Source organism: Fundulus heteroclitus, chromosome 4 (genome assembly GCF_011125445.2).
Source record: "Fundulus heteroclitus isolate FHET01 chromosome 4, MU-UCD_Fhet_4.1, whole genome shotgun sequence".
Taxonomy (NCBI): Eukaryota; Metazoa; Chordata; class Actinopteri; order Cyprinodontiformes; family Fundulidae; genus Fundulus; species Fundulus heteroclitus.
The window spans coordinates 27605536-27633478 of NC_046364.1; the positions used below are offsets into that span (position 1 = coordinate 27605536).

General features: G+C 39.3%; 1 protein-coding gene across 1 annotated transcript; it reads left to right on the forward strand.

The window, feature by feature from the left end:
* On the forward strand, positions 1 to 27689 carry aldh1a3 (aldehyde dehydrogenase 1 family, member A3). Its single transcript, XM_012861630.3, has 13 exons — positions 1 to 120; positions 250 to 354; positions 1514 to 1654; positions 3214 to 3343; positions 8768 to 8829; positions 9949 to 10077; positions 11175 to 11288; positions 19647 to 19749; positions 20743 to 20927; positions 21867 to 22031; positions 22395 to 22552; positions 22730 to 22804; positions 22896 to 27689. Exons 1-13 carry the CDS (start codon positions 22 to 24, stop codon positions 22963 to 22965), a joined length of 1536 nt encoding a protein of 511 aa, XP_012717084.2. The 5' UTR covers positions 1 to 21; the 3' UTR covers positions 22966 to 27689.
* Positions 27690 to 27943: the final 254 nt, after the last annotated feature.

Consider the following 27943-nt stretch of genomic DNA (forward strand, 5'->3'; position numbering starts at 1 on the left):
GCACTGCACTGGGACCTAAACATGGCACAGAGCGGGACAACGAGGAACAGAGTGGCAGAGAAGACCCCAGCTTCAGATTTACCTCAGCCTGTCAAAGTCCAGCAGGTCAGGAACACCAAGGTACGCAGCTCCACACACGCGTTTGAGTTTTGCTTGTTTAATTTTGGAGTCACATCAATGTCTAGAGGTCTTTTTATTTAAAGTCAGACTGAAAAGAAATTGTCACAAGCAAATGTGGATTCTCCACAGATTTTCATCAACAATGAGTGGCACACATCCATCAGTGGGAGGACATTCCCAACACTGAACCCAGCAACTGGGGACACAATATGTGAGGTCCAAGAAGCAGACAAAGTAAGAACTCCAAAGATTCACAGAAAAAAAAAACAATTAAAGCCAAATTATTATTATTTATTCAACCCAAAAATTTGTTTCTCACAAGAAATGAGACAGGCATCTCTAAAAAATATAATAAAACAATCTAAACGAAGTATTAATCAAACCCTTTTATTTTTGCTCACCAGCCTTTTGCATGTTTCCACTGGTATTTTGACCCTTTACCCTCCTAAAATACTTCTTAATGTCACCCATCATCTCTGACTCAGATTCTTTCTCAGATTTAAATCAGGCCTCTGGATGGGCCACACCAAAACGTTAATATTATTTCCAGTCAGAGGAGGTCTGACAGACAAATTCAAACATCACTATAAACCTGTCAGTGGTATGAATATTTTTTTTAGCTTTAGTGTACTTAATATATTTGAATACATAGTTTAAACAGGTCTATTTTTTATTTTGCAACAATGTAAAGTCCTAACAGACATAAAAACGGTTAAACATTTCTTTTATAAGAATTGCAACATGCAGAGATGTTAAATAACATTGTGTTTGATACGTCGGCAATCATAAAAACTCCACTAAATCTGAATTTCAATAGAACAGTTATACACTAACACAATATTTAAATGAGTCATTTATTTTTGAAATACTGAATTTGTTCATTTTGTAATTTTTTTATTCTATAATGCTGTTTATTTGAAATAAATGGTAAGGTTATTTAGTTGGAACACAGAGTAAGAGTTAAATTCTGAGTGAATTTATTTGACTCTGGACATGTTTATGCACAAATACATAGACGATAAAGCTGCTCATCCAGCAGTACAGTAGATCAATGTACATTTCTGCAGCTAGGCAGTGAACATTTCAACTGTACAGTACATAGATTAGCTGCCAGTCTGTCACTAAAATAGGTCAGAGTAATGTAAAAAGTTCACACTGGTCTTATGTTAACTGCACTGATGTTACTGGTGTAGTAATAAAGTTAAACTCCACTTAAGGTGGGACACCTTTCTACTACCTAACCTACTATAATGACTTATGGTTAAAGTCAGACCTCTTTCTGGACTAAAACCTTCTGAAAAGGTGGGTCTGTCAGACATAGTTGCAGGTAACAGCTGGCAGCCTGAGTGGATCCTGACTGATGTGCTCATTCCTCACGGCCTCCCTGGTACAGGAGGACGTTGATAAGGCGGTGGCTGCAGCCAAAGTGGCCATGCAGCTCGGCTCTGCGTGGCGGAAGATGGAGCCGTCCCGCCGGGGAAGGTTGCTGCACAGACTGGCCGACCTGGTGGAGAGGGACCGGCTGCTGATCGCGGTAAAACCCCATCTAAAAGATGCATCTGATAGGAGACAAAAACATTTGAGCCATGCACGATCTTTTTGGGAGAGCACTGTAAACACCTGAACCCACGCTTTCACAACCCACCATTTTGGTCCAATATCACTGAGCGGCCACATTCGAATGTTCCAACTTAGACCAACTTTCTGATACATACACTCACCACTACTGTCTAAGGGTCTGCCTTTATTCACCCGGTTAACCATTCAGGGTGTGTCCACATTGCAGGAATTGGTTCTATATGCATATTGTTTCAATATCTTTGAGTAATCACAGGTATATAATAAACCTAACCCACCAAGTGTTCATTGCTATTCATCTGGAGTTATCAATTTTTTTTAATATTTATATTCACAATAAAAATTTAAATTCTCAATCACATTGAATTATTTATCAAGTAAATGTCTACCTGCACTCTTTACTTTATGTTTGTTCGTCTCACTGATAGGAAACTAGTTCCCAGGACTCTGTTACAGTTTACCCCAGGTGGCAAATTCTGCTCAAGCTTCTGCCTAAATCACAATAATGCTTAGCAACCTGAGCTGCTTTCTAGACAGTGGACAGATGTTTTTAGAACTGGACTTTGTGGAGAATACTTACAGCTTTAATAAGAGCAGGAAAGGTTTGCCAGCTGAAACTCTGGCTGTGAGTTCAATCGAAAGCAGTGGGGATATTTGTAGAAGTCCGCCGATTTGACTTTAAATTATGGCTGTGTATGGCATTTGCATTTAGCACTTTCTAGACCTAAATATGTGTGGAATTATGGAGAAAAAAACATTTCCAGATTTTATTCCAGAACACACTTTCTATCAGCGATTTGCAGATTTTGCTATGTCATGAGTTGGGTTGTGTATTTGTACAGTTTGATCGCCGATAGATTAATAGATGAAACATGCTCAGGCTATGGAGCCTAAAGGTCAGCTCATGGTCCATCTTTTAAATATGTAACTGTCATGATTTGGGTTTTGTTATGGTTTATGTTTGTTATTTGATTATTTAGTTCACTATCCTGCCTTAAGTTCAGTTTCTGTTTTGGGGTTTTTCTTGTTTGGTTTCTATTATAGCCTGTGTTCTGTTTAGTCTTAGGTTTAGGTTCTGTATCAGTTTTGGAATAGTTTGGGTTTTATTGTGGTTTGATTTTGTTTTGTTATCAGTTTTTCTCCTTTTTTGCCTTGGACTGTTTATTTTTTTTGTCCTGCCCTTCATTTTTGCCTGCCTGTTTTTCTTGGTTCCTGCTCACACCTATGTTTTTGCAAATAAACCTTCTTAAACGTACCTCTTGTCCGGCTGAATACTGGGTCCATGTCCCCGATCGTGACAGTAACCACATCTGCAGCTTGCCTTTTAATGAAAAACAACAGGTACATTCAACTGTAGCCTTTTTGGATGTTATTGGTGTTACTGTTTTCTGTCTGTTGTATTAAAAAAAAAAATCCACTTGAGATATTTTCTAAAAGCCTTTGCAAAAAGTAATTGGAAATAAAAAAAAGAGATAATGCATTGAGTACAGTTGCCTTTTTTTCTTGAATCTTCAGACCTTGGAGTCACTAGACACAGGGAAACCATTTCTCCAAGCTTTCTTCGTTGACCTGGAAGGCAGCATCAGAACCCTGCGTTACTATGCAGGCTGGGCCGACAAGATTCATGGCAAGAGTGTGCCTGTGGGTAAGTGTGTGCGGACCCATTCCTCCCGCGTTCAGCTTGTAACTGAGTAACTGAGTAGCTGAGGACAGACTCCTCCCACTGTAAAGTTAATCATTCACTTAGATGGAATGAGCTAAAAGAAATGAAATTAACTGAAATAACAGAATGCAGGCTTTAAAGACCAAAAGAATGGCCTTTTCCCCACACAGGGCAGTAGTGGCTCAGTTGGTAAGTTGTAGGTTCAATTCCAGTTGCTGTCCAAATCATACGTCAGCGCCCTCTTTGACAAGGTCCTTATCCCCAAGTTGCCCACCAGTCTGTGTATCAGTGTATGGAGCGGATGGGGCTCTAGTGTTAAAGGTGGTCAGTACGAATAGAAAACTTCAATATAAGCTCAGTTGATAAATGTCTATTTAAAGTCTAAGTAACACTTTATGTTTATCAGATACCGCTGTTATTCACAATTTCTCTGCCTTTTAGAAATTTATGGAATTAAGAGAAATAAAAACAAATCCCAACTTTATATGAATGACTGATGAATGTTTTAGTATATTTCTCAGAGTTTGTGATTTGGGTGCTGGACCAAGGTGCAGACAGGATCCTGGAAATGGCTAGATGAACCTTCTTTTTTATCTCTCACCACCTTGGTCATCTGTTCTGTTATCATATTCTTAAACCTGATTATCAAAAGCTCAGTTAATGTTCAAGTATCTCAACAAAATGCTGGGCAGCATTGTGTAAGAAAACTGGGTTACATTGCCAGTTTACTTCTGCACCGCTGCGTCACACTGTGCCAGTATAGATTATTCACTTGTGTTCACTTTTTTGTGGTCAGAAGCTGCAGCATTTATAGAGTACTGGGTTTTACTAATGGTCATCATTCCTAGTAAATAACTTGATGGGGATGGCTCTCTCTGTCTCCTCCTTACACAGTCTACTCTGTCTCTGCGCTCTCAGGGGGTCTTGCATCTTTCTCTCTGTCACTGTGACTGTTAGCCAAGCTCTCTGGCTCAGCTAGCTCTCCTGCTCCGTTCTCACTGGACCTGCACCTGGACCTCCGCCATTCCTCTGTTCTCTGTTGGGTCAGAGCCGCTAAGCTCAACTGTTGCTCCTACAGATAACATGTTGAGTATTTTACAATTGCCAATGGATGATAAGCTGCACTGCAAAGCATGAGTGGCTGCATTGCTTCTTACCCTGGCTCTGGATGGGCATCATTCACCTGTGATTGCCTTCCTGCTGCACTTGTTCCAGCCTCATCCACAGATTTAAAAATATATATATTTATTCATAAAATCCCTCAAGCTTCTGCTTTCATCTTTTCTTATTGTCTTTTCTTTTTCGGTGCACCAGATGTCTGAAAACTGGACATTCTGAAATGTTACTTGATTAACTAAATGAGCTTCAAAAGTTGCAGTCAAAACTTGTGTTATCGGCCAAACCGTGTGTGTGTGTGTGCTTTTGGTATAAGAAGGTGGGCTTTGATAATAAAGACTGGGGAGTAGTAACTGGGTTCCTCTTGGTGTTTTCCCTATTCTGGGTCTATTGATCACATGGTGATGCGTCCTATAGTCTGTGGTCTATGCCTTTTATTAGCAGGAATTAGCACTATAATTTGTTAAAAAAAATGTATGTTCAAATTGAACCTACAAAACAACAATTTCAGTATAGCTGTTCTCTCTTCCTATTATGCTGTTTTCTATTGTAATTTTCAGCCCCCACAACTCTACTCACCCCGCCCGAGCTCTACTTTCCCACAGACCTGGTATAGCCAGGAGGTGGTGAACGCCTCCTGGGGGTGGCTTCTGCCCCACCTCCAGCCCTCAGTGCTGTGTGCTCTGCCACTATTAAGCATTACTGTGTGACATTAATACTTTAAAGAAATCTGTGATAAACTGTAAAGAATGAAAGTATAATAAATCATGCAGAAAAAAACAAAAAAATAATACATGTAATGTTTGTATTATTGTCAATGCAAGAATGTCTTGAATATTTTTAAGGATAAGATAATCCACAGGAATAAAAATCTGGATCATAAAAAATGCCAGCCTGGCATAAAAAGAAAAAAAAAATCAAAATGCTCCCAAAGCGAGTATAGCCTGGTCAAGTGGAGCCTGTGGAAAAGGTGAGGATCATTCTGCCCCACTACTGTTCATTAAAAGCTGGTATGGAGGACCCAAATGCAGAAAGGCATGTGGGATGCAGTTTGAAGCTGTTTTAATGACTGAATGAATATACTGAAACAGTCTTTGTAAAGCAGAGCATATCCAAAAATCCTGGCAGAGGCAAATCCAGAAACCCAGCCTCAGAAATACGAAAAGTGAACAAATGGAGAAACTAACAGTGAAGGGAACCAGTGAAGCAGGAAAGATACGTTACACTGCCAAAGTAATTGTTTGTCTGCCGTCACACACATATAAGCAAGGGTTTCAATTCTGTTCAATTATAAAAATCTGGAATATAATCTTGCAGCCATGTTTCAGTCAAAAACATAATACTGAATTGCCAATATTCTGGCTGGGTCCTTGTCAAGGCTTGAAGTTCCTCCAACTTGTTTCCCAAAGATCTCACATTGCCCATAATAATCGATGGAAGAGATGATTTTATATTTCCTCCTTCTTCTCTTGCTCCTGCTCTGCAGCCCCGGTGCCTCTTTTTCATCTTATTTGGGATTTGGGGATGTAGTTTAAGTATTATTTCATCTTTTCAGATGTTAACCAGCTGCTCCTGGTTGTAGAAAACCAACTGGTTGCTATGGTTACACATTATAACAAAAAAAAAACCCCCGCCTAAAATCCTTTTAGTAGCACAGCATCTGACACCAGTCGATAAAAACATCCAACAAGCAACTTTTGACCCACAAAAAGGAGGAATTGCAGTTCCTTAGAACGATTTGCAAAATAAAAACAACAGAGCTACTGCAACATGCAACCACCACAAGTCTAGAATGCACTGCTCAAGTGATGAACTTGACTGTATTTAATCCACAGGGTTTGCAGCTATAAAAGCTTAAACTCATCTGGGAAGTTTTGCAAAAAGCTTAGGAATGTGTTTATGGATTTTTTTTTTTTTTTTACTATTCTTCATAACTGGATTTGTGAGTATAGATGCTGATGTTAGACAAGAAGGTCTGGTTCACAGTCTCCACTCTATTTCATCCCTCAGATTAACATCAGCACTCTGTGCAAGCCAGTCAAGTTTTTAAACCACCCCAAACTCACCAAGCCATATTTTATAAACCTTGCTTTGTGCACTGGTGTGCAGTCATTTTGGAGCAATATTTTACTGAAACTATTGAGCATTGCAAAGCATTTAAAAAACATCCCCACACAACGATCCCCTCATCATCAAACTTTACATTTAACATGATGCTTTGGGGAAAGTGCTGTTGTTTTAGGAACTTCTAAAGCCAGATTGGTCCATAATTTCCTGACTGGCACGAATTGACTCTGCAGAGCACATGTTTCCACTGCTCTTGAGTCCAGTGTTGGCATGTGTAACACAACTTTATCTGTTATTTGGTATTACAAAGTGGCTTTCCATTTTGATGTCTCATAATTATTGCTTCTTCTTTGTAATAACACCACAAACAGTTACATGTGATTCCTGAATGAGAAAAAGGTAAAACTAATTGACAGATTTGAAATGCTGGGCTTGACCAAACACAATAGAAACAGCTGATGAATGGCTGAATGGGAACTAACCCAATAACCAGGAAACTAAATGATCCATAAACAATACAAGAATTACTCAAAATATAAAACCTATACAGTACAGAACAGTGAAACTTATTAACAGGGGTAACAGCAAAAAATTTAACTAAATGGAACACTGCTCACCAAAGAAAGCATACGACCAAAATAAAATAGGAACTAAGGTCTGTGAAGTAAAACGGTAACTGAAGATCAAAACTGCAAATGAAACCAAGACCAGTCACCTTGTCACTGTGACAGAGTACTCAGGAAAAGGTGTTCATCATAGAGTCGCTGAGGTATTAGTAAAGCTCCCCAGCAGCAGGGCAGCAGGTGTGGAGGAGATTCTGTACTATGATTCATATTGCATATTATATTAAGTCAAGTTCTGTAAATAGGCTGGAGTTTTTTCCCACTGTTAAACTTGAACATTTCATCTTATTTTTACCTGAGTATGCCATGTTAGCAGTAATTGCGTAAAATGTATTGTGGTATCTTTTTATTCTTGCAATTTCTTTGGAACTCATTTTAGACTTGACTAGCTTGTTCTTTATTCTTCCTTTTTCACCACTATAAACTGTGTGTAACTCTTTGTGTTTTTGCCACCATCACATCCAAATTTCCCCATTGTGGGACAATAAAGAAATTTCTTATGTTATTTTATCTTATTCCTCCACAGATGCTGATGGCTCTTAACATAGTTAGCCTGTTGTGGTTGACACACTGTTGCATAGAAGAGTAGGACAACAGCTGTGGAGCAGCAGGCCAAACTGGTGGTCCGACTCTTTAAGAAATGGGACCGGACTTCTCAATCCCTCTGGAAAGCTTAGTCTAGAGTGTCAGAAAGCAAGCTTCAACCCCCAGGTTTGAGAGGACAGCATGGTTTTCATCCTGGCTTTGGAACAGAACCAGATCTTTACTCTTAGAACTGATGAGGGGAACATGGTAGTTTAGTTGTCCAGTCCACGTGCGATTTGTGGTTGTGAAGACAGCTTACAGCCATGTCCAACAAGGCATTCTGTGACAGGCACTGTGGGAGTACCTAAACAAAGAGCTGTGACTACGTTGTCGCTGTAAAGTCAAACTTGTTCCCAGTGAGAGTTGGACTCCGCCAGGGCTGGTCCTTGTTACTGGTTTTGTTTTTGGTTTTCATGCACAGGATCTCAAGGCACTGTCTTGGAAAGAACAGTGTAGAGGAGCCTTCAACAGCGGAGTGTATAGCAGCTGGAATGAGAGTCGGCTCCTCCAAGTGTGTGGCCATGGTTCTGAATCGGGAATGGATGGTCGGTATTTGCTTCAAGTGGAGGAGTTTATCTTTGTATAGTTTTCATGAGTGACAGATTGTCTTCTGTGACAGGCCTTGTCTTCTGTAACGTGGGTATTGCTTTGGTCTGTCATGGTGCTATCCATAATACACTCACAAAAGGGCATCAATGGTGTTACAGCCAGATAATGGAGCAGGCTGATTTGATATCAGATTTATTTATTTCCACTGAGGGCGTTATAGAGAGTTTTCTCATAATAATGAGTGGTAATATTTCAGGATAAAAGAAACAACGACATGAACAAAAGTCTCTCTGGGACAAGAAATTGCTAATTCTAATTATATTGCACTACTGAAACTTCTAGATCACTAGAGATTGATTTTTCTGGCACCTACTAGAGCTTAATGTGGTAAATGAATTTGGACAAACACTAAAAAGAAAAAGTCCTGAAGGCGGAAATAACTATTTGCTTTGTGTTTTCTCCACAGATGAAACCTTCATGTGCATTACCAAACACGAACCTATTGGCATTTGCGGAGCCATAATTCCAGTAAGTCCAAATTATTCTTTATAGAGGAATAATTTTAATTTTAATTAAAATCATATTGATATCGATATTGATAATTATCAACAAATTCAAGACCTATGTCAGTGCAGCCCAGACCATTGTATGCTGTTGCTTAGCGACACATTTTTAGCTACAGACACACAAACACTGAATTTAAACTCAACCCTTTATTCTACCAACTTTTTACCAAAACTGCAAGTTTTTTAAAAAAAAGAGAAAAGACGCAGTGCTCTGAACTCTTTGAAGGGGGCGGAGCCTGGTGACAGAGCGTTTCTGTCTATGTGATTGGTTGGGAGGACTGTAATATTTACCTACATGGCTAGAATGCAAAAAGGAAAGAAAACTGTTATTCTATTGAACTTCTTATTGACCTTTTTTTTCTATTATCGACATACGTCTATCGATCGATATATATTAAAATTTAATTATCGTCCAGCTCTACCTCAGGAGTCAGGAAGGATATGTAGGACAGTTCTTGCCAACCTCCATGTCATGGAATCCCCAAGACTTTGGAAACACATCTCATTATTTTCTACAGAATCATGTTTGGGATGGTAATATCGATACATGATGTACAGTTTAGGTCCCAATTATTCATACTCTGGCAGATTTAGACTTAAAATGACTTCCATTCAACTAAGAAGTTTTAATAAGAAATGAGGTGAACATCTTTAACAATGTGAGAGGAGTGTGTAAAAAAATCTTTCTGTTTTTATTAATTTTTTTAAAGAAATTAGCATGTTGAAAATGATTTGTACAATTTTCAAAGTAAGCTGAAAGATCTTTGTTGTCGTTACACCTATCAAACCCTTATTTAAACTCTCATTACCAACCAAGGGTCTTCTACGAAGAAATAAATACATTCAGTGTTTTAATGCTTTTTTTATTTGCCTTTCTATTTTCTTAGGAAGGACTCAATGTAGAGCCTATTTTGTGTTGCTCTTTTTCTATCTGAATTATTTTGGTTGTTATTGCATCTGTTATGAACTTCACGTTAATAAGCACTTTAAACACGTTTATTAAGAGGAACATTGACATGTTTGTAATATGTTGCAACAGCTCCTAAAAGCTCTCACCATGTTCTTCTTTTGTGTCCACCAGTGGAACTTCCCTCTCCTGATGCTCATGTGGAAGATCGCCCCAGCCCTGTGTTGTGGAAACACTGTGGTCATTAAGCCAGCAGAGCAGACCCCCCTTACAGCACTCCACATCGGATCACTGATCAAAGAGGTCTGATTGCAAAACTGAAATGGGGTCAAACCAAACCTATGAAGGAAAAATCATATTGTCTTTTAGAATAAATGTTTGAACAAAATATTACAGTAATTATGGCATGGCTTCTCATGGAAAATTATACATTATTAGGTTTAATCATCTTTTGCCGAAAAAGACAGTACCTTTATCTCGTCTCACGGTTTCTGGAGAAATCCAGTGAAACGTCTTGGGTTTGACTTGATGATGTTCTTGAAACATTAAGCTTAGAATCATAACAAATATTTCTTCAATAATATCCTTTAGTCCTTTTGTTCTAAACACATATAGTCCAAGACAGACTTTTACATCCAAACCAGGAAAGGATGGTTTTATGGGGCCTTAAGCAGAATATGGTATATATGGGATACATGATACAGGGACCCATCTTCCTGTTAAGAACATCCTCACCACTTAAAACATCCTCACCACATTTTTGTAGGAAAAGTACTGTCAAGGACCCAGCCAGAATTATAAGGGGACTTTTTTAATGGCCACATTGGTTTCTTTGCACCTTCGTAAGGGACAGTAATCCTCATATTATCGGGAGTATATGTATAGTTTTGACCCATGGTAAAGAAACCTGTATGTTGTATTTTCACTCTATCACCCAGTGCATCAGTAACAGCCTCAAATGATTATGAAATGCATGCTTTTCAGAAGATTTAAAGCTTTTCAGGTTTACTTTGAGTCTCGTCAATGTAAACTGTGAAATGTAAATCTAAAATGCTATTCCTCTCAGGCAGACTGTCCATTAAAGGCTACTATTGCCACTAAATAAATAAATCCTCAATCCGTAAGCAACTCCCTTTTACTTTAAAGCATAGCGACCCAGTAATGAGAGATCAGTCGCTTTCTACAAGTCATATTTTCTACTGTAAAGTGCTACAAGTTTTAACATCGGCCAACAGTAGGCAGGGTTTGCCTCAGGTTACTGGACAGGGTTAGCCTCACCTGTCCCTGACTTTAATGTCTTGATTTTCTGATGAGAGCAAATGGCTTTTAGAAGTGTGTGTTAGTTGGGCCAATGATTTCTGATCTCCTGCATTAACATGCTCTCTGGATGTCTATTTCAGGCAGAGTTCCCTCCTGGAGTTGTTAACATCCTTCCAGGGTTTGGACCCACAGCAGGAGCAGCATTTGCGAGCCATTGTGGTATTGATAAAGTGGCCTTCACCGGCTCCACAGAGGTCTGTGAGTGCACGAGAAAACGTTTCTGCTGTATAGACCTAGAGAAAAGATTGATACCTTATATAGGTTAACAGGTGATTTCATATTAAACAGCCATTTGAGCGGTTAGGTTTTGGTTTTTATCATACTCTTTGTTCATCCTTCTCATGAAATACTGAGCACTGTGGTAAATTGTAGAAACATGGGTATTTCAAAAGAAATTAAAATGTAAGGCGTTTCTGTGAAGATGGTTTGAAACTTTGAAGAGACATATTGTTTCCACTAGGTGGTGGTATAATAGTGAGAAAAGAAAGGACTTGATGTCCTTAGGGTGTGGTGGTCATTAAAAGTCTAGGCAGGCAACATTAAATGCATATAAAGTGCTTTCATTAAATAGTAACGTGCCTGTAAAGGCCAGAATATTTATCTAAGTCATTTAAAAAAAATACTTAATATATACTAGGCATACTCCTTTGAAAACAAATTTAGTCCCAAAGCTAACATATAGCAAATCTATTGAAAATGAATAGAGAAAAGGTAGCAAGAAAATTATTAATACATTTTTTAGAACTTTTTACAAAAATCTATATTCAAATAATTATCGGTCCAACTCGGACACAGCTTAATTTTGATATGAGATCAATCTGTCTAACTTAAATGAGGTGTTGTGCCATAAGTTATTTAATGTTTAATGAATAACTCTTGGTCTGTTAGGTATTGTCTGGTGGATATCAGCCCAAACTGCTGATATCAGGACAATAGTTGAAAGGGATGATTCGAGCATTGGCATTGTTTTAACAGCAAACTCTACACACATTTCGAATAAATGAGTGACAACTTTTCTTCTAATGAACATCCAGAGAACATCACTATAGAATGTTGTTTTCCTGAATTAACACTATATTTCAATCAACAAATCCTCTGTACTTGGCTAGTGAAACTTAAACTACTAAGTAAAATTAAGATAAAAAGAATCTAAGGAACTATGTACACACAAAAGAAACAAAAAGGAAAATAAAAATAGTCGAAAACCATCATCAGAATGACTCAGTGAATCCTGGTTCACTGCTGGTCTAAGTTAGAGAACCAAAGTTTATCTTAAAGAATATGAAATGAGATTACATTTGCTTGACTAATCTAAAACAACATTTGGTATGTTAAACCCATTCACAATGCAAGTCTGAGTTATATTAAACATTATTTGAGGAAATAATATTTTAAAGAATTATTTGATAAATAAAAATCAATAACCTTTAGGACACTTGATTTTATTAATGTCATTATTTCTCCAGGAAATAATTAGACGCGACCTGGTAACCTAGGAAGCTAGAGGGCACGACCGGTCATTAGCTTAACGGCTAATCCTAAAGTTACACAAACACCATTAATTTAACATTAATGTTCTCTATTAATGCTGTAATAAGGGGTAGGTAACATTGCCTTCCTAGCGTGGTTGTGTTCTTGGGATTCCTGCACAGCTTGAAGGACAATTTTCAAATCAGCTTTTCTCCTGCAAAAGCTGAGAGTGAGTTACAAGTGGCCTGTTTTCATGACAATCGTCTGTTTAAATGCCAATGTTGATTTCACAGAAAACAGAATTTACTTAGCCTGCCTGGCACTGCAAACGTCCATGGAGCAACTTCTTCAAACCAAACTCCAGTCAGATCCTCCGCAGAGGATGATCAGAGGCTCCCATATGCTGCTTAACGCAGCCGGTGAAAAGAGACAGATTGTAGCGGGGCAGCTACTTTTAACATAGAGCAACTCCTAAACATCAGGGACTCCTCTCTGCGTTGTTTCTCACTGTCTTTTATTGAACCGGAAAGCTTTTCTGAGATCCTGGTTGGAAGAGGGCAGCACTCTGTGGGTTTTACCAAAGACGCAGGAGGACAAGTACATGCAGAATAGATTGTCCACAGTCTCAACAACAACAAACCATGGTTCTCATCACATTTGAGGCATCTGTGTTCGCACCAAAGAAGAAGCTTTCAACAGCGGAGACCTGGCCCTGTATGAGCAGACTAGAAACAAGCTGACAAAACAGATCGAGTTAGCAAAAAGACATTTCTATTAGAAAATAACAAAAAAAGCTTCTCCGCAAATGACATTTCTTCAGTGTGGAAGAGCCTGTAATCCATAATAAACTACAAAACCTCTCCTGCACATGCCTTGATGACCCCCACCTAGCTGAGGATCTGAACCACTTCTTTTGCAGATTGCATCATCAGCTTTTACATCTCACTCTGACACAAAGGGCCCCAAACCTCTCCACCAACAACTCTTCAACCTCCTCTGCTCCACCTCTGCTGGCACCTAAGATCAAAGAGGATGATCTAAATGGGGCCTTCAAGCATCTGAATAGGAAGAAAGCACCATATCCCAATGTTGTCTCCCCCTCTGCTTAAAAATGTGTTGACCAACTGATCCCCATCTTCACCAACATGTTCAACAAGTCTCTAGAAATGTGTGAAGTTCTCACCTGCTTAAAACGCTCCACCATCATCCCCGTCCCCAATAAATGGACAATCACAGGAATAAATGGCTATATTGCCTATTGTGTGTGGTCATAAATCCTTTGAGCACCTGGTGCTGAAGCATCTGACAGACATCACAGGCCCCCTGTTGGACCTGTTGCTTCCTGGGCAAAGAGATCAGCAGAGGATGCTGTCAACCTGGGTCTACACTTCACCCTGCACTACCTGGACCATCCAGGGACATACGCCAGGATCCTGTTTAAAGACATCCACTTGGCCTTCAACAAGATCAACACAGATATCCTCCACCAGAGGCTCACCCACCTCACAGTATGGGATAACCAGCTTCCTGACTGACTTCCAGCAGCAGGTGAGGCTGATGATTTGTATTCTTTACCTAGTCTCTGTGTGATGATTTCATATCAGAACTTTTAAAAGATTTGCAAAACCTTGAGAGCAATGTTAATGTAATCAGTGCCTCTGGAGTATTTAAACAAGGAAACAACTACATTGTAGAGTTATTCATTGATTTCAGTTGTTCATTGACCTCTGGTTTCTACCCTCAGTGTAGACCTCCACCCCCCCCCCCCCCCCCAAAAAAAAATATTTATGAACCAGGAACTAGAGGCCAAGCTTAGGTTCCTGCGTTCTTTTAACCTCTTCCACCAAGAGTACCAATCTTCCTTGGGTCACATATGCCCAAGGCTCCCATGTGTCCACTGCCACCATATTATCTCCTTTTGAGGTTTGTCTGGGTAAGCAGCCATCTCATTTTCCATCTGTAGAGGGCAGCATTAGGGCTGGAAGATAGAAAAAAAAATCGTATTGATAAAATAGCAGATTTTGATATTGATAATTGATATTGATAATCATCAACAAATTCCAAACATATTTTAAGTGCAGCCCTGGCTATTTTATGCTGTTGCTTAGTGACCTATTTTTAGATACAGAACACACAAAGTTTATTCAACCAACGTTTGACCAAAACTGCAAGTTTTTAAAAAAGAAAAAAGAACATGTGCTCTCTGAGCTCTTTGAAAGGGGCAGAGCTCAGTGATGGAGTGTTCCCGAGTCTGCGTTTATGATTAGCTGGGAGGATGTAATGACTAATATATTTTTTTTTATTTTATTGCATTTTCAGTGTTTCAACAAATTTTATATTAGACACAGAACAGAACAAACAAAACCTACATGACAGCTCTTACATGGCAGATAACCATATAACATGGTGCAAAAGGTGGTGAATCAGTCCTATGATGCACATATACTGTTCAGGCCCACAGCAAGCCTCTTAATAGTGTGGAGGAGAGGTCCGGTCCAATATAGTCCAAAAAAGGGCGCCATACTCTGTAAAACTGGTCTTTGCTGTGATGCATAACATTGGTTAGATATTCCAGAGGAATTAGTTCAAAAATAATTTTACGCCAACCACAGACAGAAGGAACTTTGTCACTGACCCACTGCTGAAGAATATTTTTTCTAGCTGCAAAGGTTAAGATATTGTACAGTCTTTTGTTGGCTGCTGTTTTCAGACAGGCACTTGGTAGACCCAGAATCAAGGACATGGGGTCCGTCCGTCCGTCCATCCGTTTTTTTCCGCTTATCCAGGGTCGGGTCGTGGGGGTAGCAGCTTCAGTAGGGAGGCCCAGACGTCCCTCTCCCCGGTCACTGGGGCCAGCTCCTCAGGAGGAATCCCAAGGCGCTCCCAGGCCAGCCGAGAGAAATATAATAATATTAATAAATATAATAATATGAAATATTTTCACCATTTCACTTAGAATTTCAGCCCAGTATCTTTGAAGTTTGTGACAAGACCAGAGACAGTGAGATGGAGTTCCCACATAAATTTTGCACTTGAGACAGAGAGGGGAAAGAGAGCGGTTAAAGAGGTTCTACGATGAGAGGAGACATGTAGTCTAAGTAAGATCTTAAATTGTATTTCTCTTGTCTGAGTACAACTGAGATCCCTTTAGCAAGAGACCAGATAGTATCCCACTTGTCCTCATCTATGGTTACAGACAACTCCCTCTCCCACACACCCCTGACCCCCTGTGCATCAGTAGCTGAAACTCCATTCAATTTATGGTAAAATGAGCTCAGAGACACTTTCACTTGTTGATTAAACAGAATTTTCTCAACAGCAGATGTTTCAGGGTGGTCAATAAGGCTTCTGCTGTGAGTAATATAATGCCTTATTTGCAGGAAACGATAGAAATCCTGTTTGGAGAGCTTGTAAATGTTAGCCAGCTGCTTAAATGACATTAGCTTATGATCTGCAAATAGGTCACTAAGGGATTTTTTGTTCTTGTTAGACCATTGTTGAAAACCAGGTTCAGAGGAGCCTGGGGGAAAAGCAGGATTATTTATTATTGGGGTAAAAATGGATGTGATATTTGATCTTCTCTCAAGACGCTGGGTAATCCGCCATGCTTTTAAAATATTGATTGTTACAGGATTTGCACAGAGGGTTTTAATTTCTGTAAAATTATTAAAAAATAATAGGTCGCTTAATCTGCAGTGTGATAGTGCTGTCTCACTGTCCATCCAAATGGAGGTTTTACCTGTGACCCATTCATGTACAAATCTCAAATGGGCACAAAGCTGGTAAATTTTAATATTAGGTAGATCTAGGCTGCCCTTTGTGCTTGGTAGATGTAACACAGCCATCTTAAGCCTGGGTCTGCGCTTGCTCCAAATGAAAGCGCTAAGCCAACCATCCATATCCTTCAACACCCTTTTAGAAAACAACACAGGAATAATTTAGATAGGATACAATAACCTAGGCAGTACATTCATTTTGACCAGAGCAATGCGTCCCTGGCAGGAAATGGGAAGCGACATCCATCGCTCTAGGTCCTGTTTAATTTTACAAAATAAGAGGGGAAAGTTGGCTTTATATAATTGATCAAAGGATGGGGTGATGAAGATTCCTAAGTACACAAACCCATTGGGAGACCATTAAAAGGACAGGGAGGTGTAGTAGATGGTATATTTGAGAGGGTACCAAGGGGCATCGCCTCAGATTTAGTCAGGTTAATCTTATAACCGGAGAAACGACTAAATCGGTCGGTGTATACAGTAAGAAAGACCATTCAATTCGTCGAAAGCCTTCTCTGCATCTAAAGAAAGCACCACTCCATTAATAGATTTCTGCTTGAAAGCTATGATAGCATTCAACAAACGTCTTACATTGGAGGCTGAATTCCGACCCTTTACAAAGCCTGTCTGGTCTTCTTTTATCAGTGCAGGCAAAAATGTTCCAAACGTGAGGCCAGGATCTTAGACAACAGCTTCCTATCTACATTTAGAAGAGCTATGGGCCTATAGGATCCACATAATTCAGAACACTTCCCCTTTTTTAAGATTAAAGATATATTGGCCTCCTTCAGTGTCTGTGGGAATACTCCTGTAGTAAAGGAGTGGTTGAACATTTCAAGAAGGGGATCTACTAGGATATCTTGAAGTTGTTTGTAAAATTCGGAACAGAATCCGTCAGAGCCAGGCGACTTCCCATTTTGTAACACTTTGATAGCTTTAATCACTTCAGTTTTAGTTATGGGGCTATTGAGGGCAGTTCTATGCTCTTCTGACAGATGTGGTAAATCTATTTGAGCAAAGAAATTGTCCATGAGCTGCCCTTGCTCCTGGTTTCGATCAGAAGAGTATAGGTTTTCATAAAAAGTCTTCAAACATATATATTTATTAATTTATTTTCATATACCTTGTGGCCATCTTTGTCTGATATAGCAGCAATAATTTGGGATTCTGCATGTTTGTTCACACAATATGCCAGACATTTGCCTGCTTTGTCTCCATGTTCATAAAACCTCTGTCTTGCGTATTTGATTTTCTTCTCTGCATCCCTGGTAAAAAGGCAATTTAAAGCTGTTCTAATTGTCGTGATTTCTTGCCACAGTGGTGGTGATGGAGAGGTTATATATGCTTTTTCTTTATCAGCCAATTCATTCTCTAAAGATTTTTGTTTCTCCTGTCTTTGGTGCTTCTTTGTTGCAGAGTAGGAAATAATTAGCCCTCTGGCATAGGCTTTACATGTTTCCCACTAGACAGAGGCATTGCTAGCAAATGGAGCATTAATTTAAAAAAAAAAACATTTTAAGTTCACTAGAGAAGTTGGAGGTGAATTTCTCCAGTGGCGAGAGTGATATAACGCTGTTTTAACATAGAGTTCCAAAATTACTCTTATAATTAACCACACCATGCGACACCATGCGACATAACCAGTATAATTATGCATGATAAAACTGACTGTAAGGCGGTTTTTGGGAGAAGGAATTAATCAATCCTGGTTTGATACTTATGTGGGGAAGAAAAGAATGTATATTGTTTACCAGAGGGGTGGGTGCATCTTCAAGCGTCTATAAGCCCAAGCTCCTCACACAGAGCACGGAGCGTATTGGCCTGAGGGTACGTTACTATGCGGAAATTTGTCAATAAGCGGATTTAATATCAAGTTAAAATCACCGGCAACGATAACAGTGGAACTAGAAAAAAATGGAGCTAAGTCCAGAAACATTTTAGTTAGAAAATTAACTGGGTGGGCAGGTGGAATGTACACATTCATCATTACAATATTCTGACCTTGCAAAGTTCCTTCGACTATCACATAGCGACCACTCGGGTCCTTAACACAGTCAGATACTATAAGAGGTAGATTCTTCCTTATCAACACTGCTACACCCTGCTTCTCAATGTAAACGAAGAGAGGAATACTTGGCCAAATGGCCCTTGTTGTACCTTTAAATGCTCTATGTCATTAAGTTGCATCTCTTGTAACATAGCAACATCTATATCATCTTTCCTTATGCATGTAATTATTTTTCTCCGCTTAATAGGACTATGGACACCCCATACATTCCAGGTGCATACCCGTAACTTCTTCATTATTAGTATTATTCATGCGCCAAACAAAACATATTAAGACATGAGAACCATCATGTACTGAGTAAGAGCTGAGTAAGTGAACAAAAGAAAGAAAAGTAATACAAAGAGCTGTACAACAAAACATTTAACAAACAACAGTTTGGCAACAACCCTACTAAACATGTAGGGGAAAAGGTCCTACTCCTGCCTGCGGCCGACAGCCGGCAGGTGCAACAAGCGCTTACTGCGCGCCTACTCATAGACATAGTGTTGGTGCAAGTTCTTAAATAAAGCCACCTCAAATGTATTTTCTTGTCCTACAGCTACATTCACCTTTGAGCCTCCGCCAGCCAAAAGCTGACACCTCCTCGCGTACCTCCCTAGTTTCATGGTTGTCTATGCCTGCCACTCTTCCACTCACCTGCCAGTCTGCAGTGATAGTCCCTCTGGAAAGCTTGAAGCACCTCACCTCCAAACCAGACGGTAACCTCTCCCTCTGAGCCACCTCCTCCCAACAGACACAGTAAGCTTACATCACTCTCTATCTAAACATCACCATCAGTCATAACTCTCCAAAACTAACTCTTACTATCCTTCCTACAGAAAACGATCATCTTCTCCTCAATAAACCCTTTAAAACAGTTTTTATTGTCCTGAGTGGTTTTCTTGCATTTGCGTCACAAACTATCTCTGAACATGACAGTATCAGAGTATAGTGAGTTGAAGACATATGCACACCACACTTTTCATATTTTTATCTGTAAAACACTTTTTAAAACATAATTTCCCTTCCACTTTAGTAGTATGCATTACTTGGACTTTCTTCTCAAATCACAAAAAAATACTCAATAAGAGGTAAACGTTAAAGAGTTGCCTCCACTCGTGTTGAATTTGGTTGTCTAATAGTGAATACATTTTTTTTTATCTCTATCACACAATTGTGGCTCATGTTATGTTTTGACATATTTGCATTGGCATCTTTGTTTGCGACGTAAGTGGAGTTTATTTCCCAATTGCTTGCAGGTGGGTCAGCTGATCAAAGAGTCGGCAGCCAAAAGCAATCTCAAGAGAGTGACTTTGGAGTTGGGAGGGAAAAACCCCTGCATTGTGTTTGCTGATTGTGACTGTAAGTAAATAGATATTTGCCTGCGTGTGTTTGTGTGTGTGTTCTTGTAATTCCAGCTGAGGAAGAACATTTTTTTGCTAATTTTACTAGCAAAGCACGACCAAAAAGAGGTCCTCACTTTTTACTGGGGTAGAGGTTAGGTTTAGGACTAAGGTGTCAATTAGGTTTAGGTTAAGGCTACGTAATAACCAATAAAGGTTAAGCGTAGAGTCGGGGTAATGCCATAGAAAGGCTTGAAAAGGAATGGAAGTCGAGGCACAGTCCTCACGATTTAGAGTAAACAAGGACGCGTGTGTGTGTGTGTGTGTGTGTGATTGAAATACTGTGACAAAACCTTAATTGAGTCGTTCCTACTAAAAAACCCTCCAAATGTGGCTGAATTAAAACTTTGTTTTTTATCTGCACTCAATCATTGCAAGTAACTGCAAATCTTCATGGCAGTCAATGCCTCCAAGTGTTGCACATTCAGTTATTAGGTTCAGGGTACAAGTACTTAAGGGTGACTGCGGCTCAGTGGAACAAGTAGTTGTCTTGCATTCAAAGGTACAATCCCAGTTTCCTCCTGACACATGTCAGGGGAAGACACTTAACCCCAAGTTGCCTACGGATAAGTGTACAAATGTGAGTGTGATTGGGTAAATGGGTGTCTAGTGTATAGTGCTTTGAATGTTCAGTATAATTACAAATGTGTTATATAAATTCAGTCCATTTACGGTTACCTTATCTTACCTTATTTCGTAAAGATGGTCTGGATCTTGGTTTGAAACATTTTAAATGACCAACCTTGTCAATTCAGAGAGGGCAGTCCAACACATGACAGTTCTTAAGAATGTTTTAGGATAATTGGGAGAGTTTCTGTAAAACCTAGTATCATTGAACAGTATACACCATGGATGAGCAAATTCTCGCACATCACTGAATGACTGATTTGTGATCTAGAGAAGATGACATTTCTTCTTAAATTTACAGTCATTTCTGTCTGTTTGTGTTCAGTGCAGTTGGCTGTGGAGGAAATTCAAAAAGGAGCTTTTTACAACCAAGGCCAGTGCTGCACAGCTGCATCACGTGTCTTTGTGCAGGAAAAGATTTATGAGGAGTTTGTGCGCCGTAGCATAGAAAGCGCCAAGAAGATTGTCATAGGAGACCCACTGGACCCCCAGACAACACACGGGCCTCAGGTGAGAAAGCTTACCTTTAGGCTTAAATCAGATAGTTTTATATAAAACGTCTCAAATTAGTTAGGTGAAATTCAAACGAAAATAAAAGGAAATGAATAAATAAACAGAAAAATATATATTTACCAACTGGTACTAAAAATACATTTGTTAACACTGTATTATAACTAAGAATGAATTAGAATGGATGTAACCAAATTATGAATGTAACGTTTATGAATCCCTCCATCTAGACAGCCCTGTCTATTCAACATGCAGTTGTATCTATCTGCATGGACTATATAAAAAGACACTGATAGATCTGTTGGGATTACTAAAGTTATTTCTGTTTACTAAAACTAGATATAATAGATTTTTAAGATCATTTTTACTAATTTTGAATTTCGTGAACCCTAAATTCAGAAGCATCTAAACATGGATATGTGTACAGTTATGAGTGTGACTGAGGGAATGTGGCTTTTGGTTTAGTGTAAAGCACTTTAAATCTTAAGGAAAACATTAGACAAGTATTATAAAAGCTGAGTCCATTTAGGATTGGGACCAAATTTCAGTAAACTGTTGGAGAAGCTCCATCCTCAATATTTCACAGACATTTTAAAAGGAAATTCTACCAAATACTTTTCAATGTGAAGAAAGTTATAAACAAAATCTCTTGTTCATATTAATGGCAATTAACAAATAGAAATAGATTTAATAATCCTAACTGGACAGAAATAGGAAATATTTAGTCTTATCAGACAGTGACAGAAAAATGGTTTGTCCAAGTGGAAATGGGTAGTTGTACCAAATGTTTGACATCTCCTTTGTAGGACGTCTCAACTTGCCAAATGTATTTTAGGGCCAAAAGGTAATTCAGGGATTTAGTCTCAAAATGTAATGATACTAATGATTATTTCAATGAATTCTTATTATTATTTTGTTTATCTTTTATACTGTTACCAGATTGACCAACAACATTTTGACAAAATTATGGACCTGATAGAGAGTGGGAAAAAAGAAGGTGCCAAGCTGGAATACGGAGGAGGTTATCTGGGTGAAAAAAGCCTCTTTATTCAACCCACCATCTTCTCCGAGGTCAAAGACAGCATGAGGATCGCCGTGGAAGAGGTTACAGTCCGTTACACTGCATTAGGGAAATGGCACTGATGTATGAGAGAAAGTGATTAAAAGAAAAGCCCCAAAAGACACATTATTGTAAGAAAATTAATCGAGCAGAAAAACAGGCTGACTAGCCAACAGTTTACACACACCTTACTGCTTAAGATGGAAATGTTTGGATGATGAAGTCTAGAGGTACCCTAAAAATTGAGACTTCATAAAGAACTCCATTCACCATTGTAAAGTAAATTTAAAAGATATGTACATGTTTTTAGAGCTTTACATTGATGTACATCAGAGAGGACCATGGGCATTAGAGTGTTTAGGGCAATATATGGTAACTGGTCCTCATTTATATATTTGTGCTTTTAGATCTTTGGCCCTGTGCTTTGTATATTCCGCTTTAAGAGCCAACAGGAAGTCATAGAAAGAGCGAACAACTCACGCTATGGCCTGGTGTCTGCAGTGTTCACAACAAGCATGGATAGAGCTCTGTCTGTCTCTGGAGCCATGGAGACTGGAACTGTCTGGTAAGCTCCATCTTCATATCACAAGGGATTAGATTTAGATGAGCTTCTAAAAACCTTTTGAACACAACCCTCAAAAGTTTTCATTGGCCTGGCTTTACTGCAGCTGTCGTGAGAAACACGAAAAGATTGAAATAGAAAAAAAATCTTTGAAGCCTTTTTCTCTCAACCTCTGTCAAGGATAAACTGCTACAATGCCCTGCATGTCCAGACTCCCTTTGGAGGATACAAGATGTCAGGAAATGGAAGAGAACTGTAAGAAGCATCAGCACTTCATCATGTGTCATTTTCTTTATATCGTCTTGACTGAGGGTTTTTTGTTTTCTGCTCTGACTGATCCCTCTAGTGGAGAATATGCCCTGGCAGAGTACTCTGAAGTAAAAACCGTCACCTTCAAGATGAGTGAAACCATGTGAGAGGATCTGGGAAAGTCCATTTCAACCTGCGCTCTCTTGTTGCCGTCACCCGTCGTGCTCACTATACCATCCCATCTAAAACAAATCAGAACAATAGAAAGGTTGATTTATAGTCTTAGGTTACCCAGGATATGACCGTCGACATAAATGTCATAATTTTTTCACCTTTTCAAGGAAAGATTGTGCAGAAGGATGCTTCTTATGCAAGTATATATCAGCAACATATTACAATGCCTTTAAAAAGCTTTAACATTAGCATTTCTTATATCTGTATGATTTGCATAATTTAATTAACATATTTCAGTCTTAGAAAATTGCTGGAAATGTTTATCTTCAGAATTTCCCCGATGATTTCCTAAAAATTTTAAGTAAAGCATGATACTGACACCAACGTGCTTTGCTGCAGGGAAGTTATTGTGAAGGTAATGTTGTGCAACGAAATGTTTGGTTTGGCTATGGATAACAAAGTTAGTCATTTTAATCAAAAGGACCAAATCTGGGCACCAGATTTTCAGAAAATAAGAGCCAAAACATTCTCAATCTCGATCAGTTATTATTTTATGAATACCTGCCTGGTCAGCTGTGGTTTTATAGAACACTAGATACTGTGAATTTACTCACTGTTGTTTTCAAACAGCAAGCCTTGCACAGATACAGAATAAACACAAACAACTTCTCTCCAAAAGATAAAACTTTAGAAACAAAATACTTTAACTTTTAGTTAAAATACTTTGGTCAGCAAACTATTTAACTAAGCTCCTAAAATTGAACTAAACAAAGCCAGAAATGAAAATAATAAGCAAAACTAATAAACAATGGAAAAAAAGGGATGGATAATAAGACTGAAACCAAAGATGTATGGAATATGTAAGCAATCAATGAGGTTAAAGTAGCTTTAAAACTAATTAAGAACAATTGCTTTGTGTTCAGGCATGGTGGTGCAGCTGGACGTCAGACCCCACACTTACCCATGCAGGTCCCGGCGTGGGGACTTTTATGGGTAAGTGTGGGATTTGACCACTTCCAGCTTCCTAGATGACTGCTAGGTTAATTGGTCCCTCTAGGTGTAAGCTGCCTCTTGTCCAATAAATTCTTCCAAGATGCAGAAAACCAGGTACACAGTCACATTCATATGTTCCCACCCTAGTACCCCCACATACATACACGCTTACCCATAAAAAAAAGGGACGCAGTACACACATTGACTACACATCCTATACTTCCACGTCCAGGTACTGGCACCCCAGAGGGGTATCCAGACCTGAGAGGTGAACCCCATCACCAGGATGGGAAAACCCCACCCCAATCCCAGCCCAGACGACCCACAAGCCCATCCACCCCGAGATGGGGCCAGCCAACCAGAGCCCACCCCACGAACCCAGAGGCGCTGTCTCCCCCACACCCTACCCTCCATACTTAAGTCCTGTCAGCTGTTTTCACTGTCATTGTCTTCCAGGATATCCCCATAGTGCACATAGAATTGCATTTCTTTCTCAGCATCTCCGGACTGCACGGGACATTGCCAACACTAGTTGACATGAAAAGACAATTGCAACTCGTCCGATAGCAACACATTCCTGAAAACCTCTCTCCTTTTTTTGATGTGTGGTTCATACTAGTTTGCAACCTCAACTTCTTGTTTATTACAGCATTGCGTGAGGGCAACCACTGATGAAAATATGCCTGGTTAATCCGCTCTAAACCAGTGAATGGAAACTTTCCTAATCTGCTTTTTTTTGTGACATTTTTAAAGTTTTTTAAAAATTTAAAAAATTTGCATGGCAATCAGATGGATACATGACTTGTGAAACTCCTTCCTGGAAGCTGTTATGGGTATACAGGGCATTCTGGGATTGAGTTTTTACCAGTCAGTTTTGTTTGCTTGTTCACTTCAGTCCTTTTGGTTCTAATGGCTAGGCCCAAAAAAGATAAACGGAGATTAATTTGTACCACACATTTACTTCTAAGACCTAAAAGCGTAACTGCAATCATGAAAATTCGTTAAATCCTCTCTGCTAATGTCAAACAACTTATTCTGGTTTTGACTCTTGTTTGGTGTTGATCATTGGATTGGATAATTGGGGTTTAAACAAGGAAGACATTTAACAATTCATTTATTCAACAACTAAAGCCGTTGGTACTACCAACGGTGTTATTTGTAAATGTATGACACTGATGTGCACTGATGGATGGTGTGGTTGACTACGGGTTTTCCTGGAAAGCCCGTAGTCAACCACACCAGCCAGGTACCTCATCCTGGTCAACAGCTTGGTCACGCACAGCTGTGGAATGGGATCCCATTCTTTAACCAGCAATTGTTGCAAGTCATTCATTACAGTTGTGTAAAGGATCTTTCTTTCATATATATTTTATTGGGTTATAAGGGTACAATACATGTCTTTTCATGAGAATACGTTTCACCTATCCCCCACCCCCCTACATTACCAAACAAACAGAATACAGTGAGTAATGTTAACAATGAGCAAACATGACTCTCTCCCTCTTAACGAGAAAACAGGAGGGGAGAACAGTTACCAAACCAACAAGCAAATTACATAAAAAAAATAAAAAGGATAAATAATAATAATAATCATAATCATAACAATAATAACAAGCAACATTTAGAGGAGGGATCTGAAATGCTTGGAAAAGAAAATCAAAAATGTAACTATAACAATTTTTACATTGACTGTTTACTTTAAGTTCAACCACCAAATCCCTAACCCAACTACTGGCCTCTCTTATAATCCTGGCTGGAAAAATTAGGAGTGATTGAATTAGAGAGGAGTTACGTCAGTGTATCTTAATTGGAACCATATTCTTTAATCATCAAAGGAGGGAGTTGAATCAACTAAGGAAAGAATGGGATTCCAAGTTTTATAAAAATTTGTCGACACATACCCTAATGCTATACCTGATTTTTTTTAAGTGTTGGAGTGGCATTAGATCCTTCAGCCAAGAGTCAGGGGAGGGAGGATTGTTATTCTTCCACTGGAGTAATATGCATCTCCGGGCTACCTGAGATGCAAAAGCAATAGCATTACTTTCCCTGTTCGTGAAGTGTGTGAATTCCTGAAGCACACCAAAGATGGAGGTGAAAGGACTCTGGAGCACCGGCTTGTTTAGAGCTTTTGTGAAAGTATTGCAGAAAGACGACCAAAATGAGCTTAATCTGGGACAGGAAAAGAACATGTGTGTATGACTGGCTGGTGACAGAGAATATCTGTCACAGGTATCACTTGTATTACACAGTTTTTTAAGTTTAGCTTTGGTATTCTGTGTAGGACCTTCAACTGAATTAGTCAGACTGGCACAAGACGAGGTGGAGTTGACCCTGTCAAGGGCCCTCTCCCACCCCTCGTCTGACAAGGTGCAACCTAACTCCTTTTCCCATGAATTTCTAGTCACCAGCGAGGGTGGTATTGTTGACAAGTTCCATTTTGTCACGACTGAAATGAATCCACGAGCCGCTGGGAGAGATAGAATAGGTTTATGGGGAAAATTGGGAAAGTTACAACAAACAAAATCTCTAGCTTGAAAATGCCTAAGCAAATGGGATTGTAAAAATGTAAAAATGTTCTTGTGATAAAGTTGATCAAAGTTTACCAGCCCTTTGTCTTTCCACAGAGAAAAAGTTGGATCAAGTGATGCGGGTGTAAATAAGTAGTTTTCACAAAGGGGCATTAGGCGGAAGAGACTGGTGATTTTAAAGTGCCGTGTAAACTGTCTCGGGATTTTTATAGTAGATGTGGAATGAATTAACTTTGATCCGTTTCTTACACTTTTATGAAGGTTTAACATGTGTTTATATGCTTTAATATGCTTTTAAGATAGCTGGCAGAAAGCTTCAAAACCGGGCCTGTTGGTAAAAGAATTTGGAATTCTTGGAATTTGCAAGATGGGTTTCTGTCTTGCAAAACCTTTTGTTTAGCTCAAGGTTCGGGGTTGTGGTCAGCGGCTTGCAGGCGATGACCGGAAGAACCAGTGTAGTGTAGCAGCCTGCAAGCAATGACCGGAAGAACCAGAACAAGGCAGCCAAAGAAGCAACCCCATATAGGGTAGAAGTATTGTTAAGGTGTGTCATTTGCTCATGTAACTCTGTGAGACCCTCCCCTTTGAAGTTAATAAAAAGAGCCTGCACAAGGAAGAGGATAGAGTTGTTGCTCGCAGGGGTTGGCTGGTGCAACTTCTCTCCCTTTGCAAAGGTGAAACTTCAATTCTGTTTCCTTGGCTAAGTTTTTGTTGCACTCTTAGACTAAGTCCTGCACATGACTCAACGGACCCGGGGAAGCAAGCGGCTTCAACATAGATAATACAATTGGGTTGGAGGTGACTTTAGTGGGGTGTGCATTTAGAAGGGTACACAGTAAAACTGATAGCGAGACAGGGGTACATGAGTAAGCTTCCATCTGACACCAGTCTGTGTTGGGGGAGTTGTACCAGGTATAGACTTTTTGAATATTGGCTGCCCAATAATATGCCCTGAAATCCGGCAATGCAAGGCCTCCCTTGTCCTTGGGTCTTTGCAATATTGAGTACTTTGCCCTTGGAGTCTTTCCTGCCCAAATTAAATGTGAAACAATCTTATCCAATTCATTGAAAAAAGTTTTGGGCAGCTATATACGTAAACACTGAAAAATAAATAAAAACTTTGGTAGTGACAGTGACAGTGGAAGATTATTCCAGTGTAATAGATCTGACTTCACCTTTCTGACCAGCTCCACAGTGTTCAAAATATTAATTCCTAAATATTGAAACCTAGAAGAGGCTAAGCAGAACGGTAGTGATTGAGCCGGCATCTGTCTTCCTGTATCATTAAGAGGGAAGCATTCGCTTTTTTTAATGTTCAACTTATAGCCAGATAAGGAACCAAAAGTGTGTAAAATGTCCAGAATTTTGTCCATGCAGACAGTGGGATTTGAGACATAGAGTAAAAGGTCATCAGCGTAAAGTGATACTCTGTGCTCATTCCCGTTCT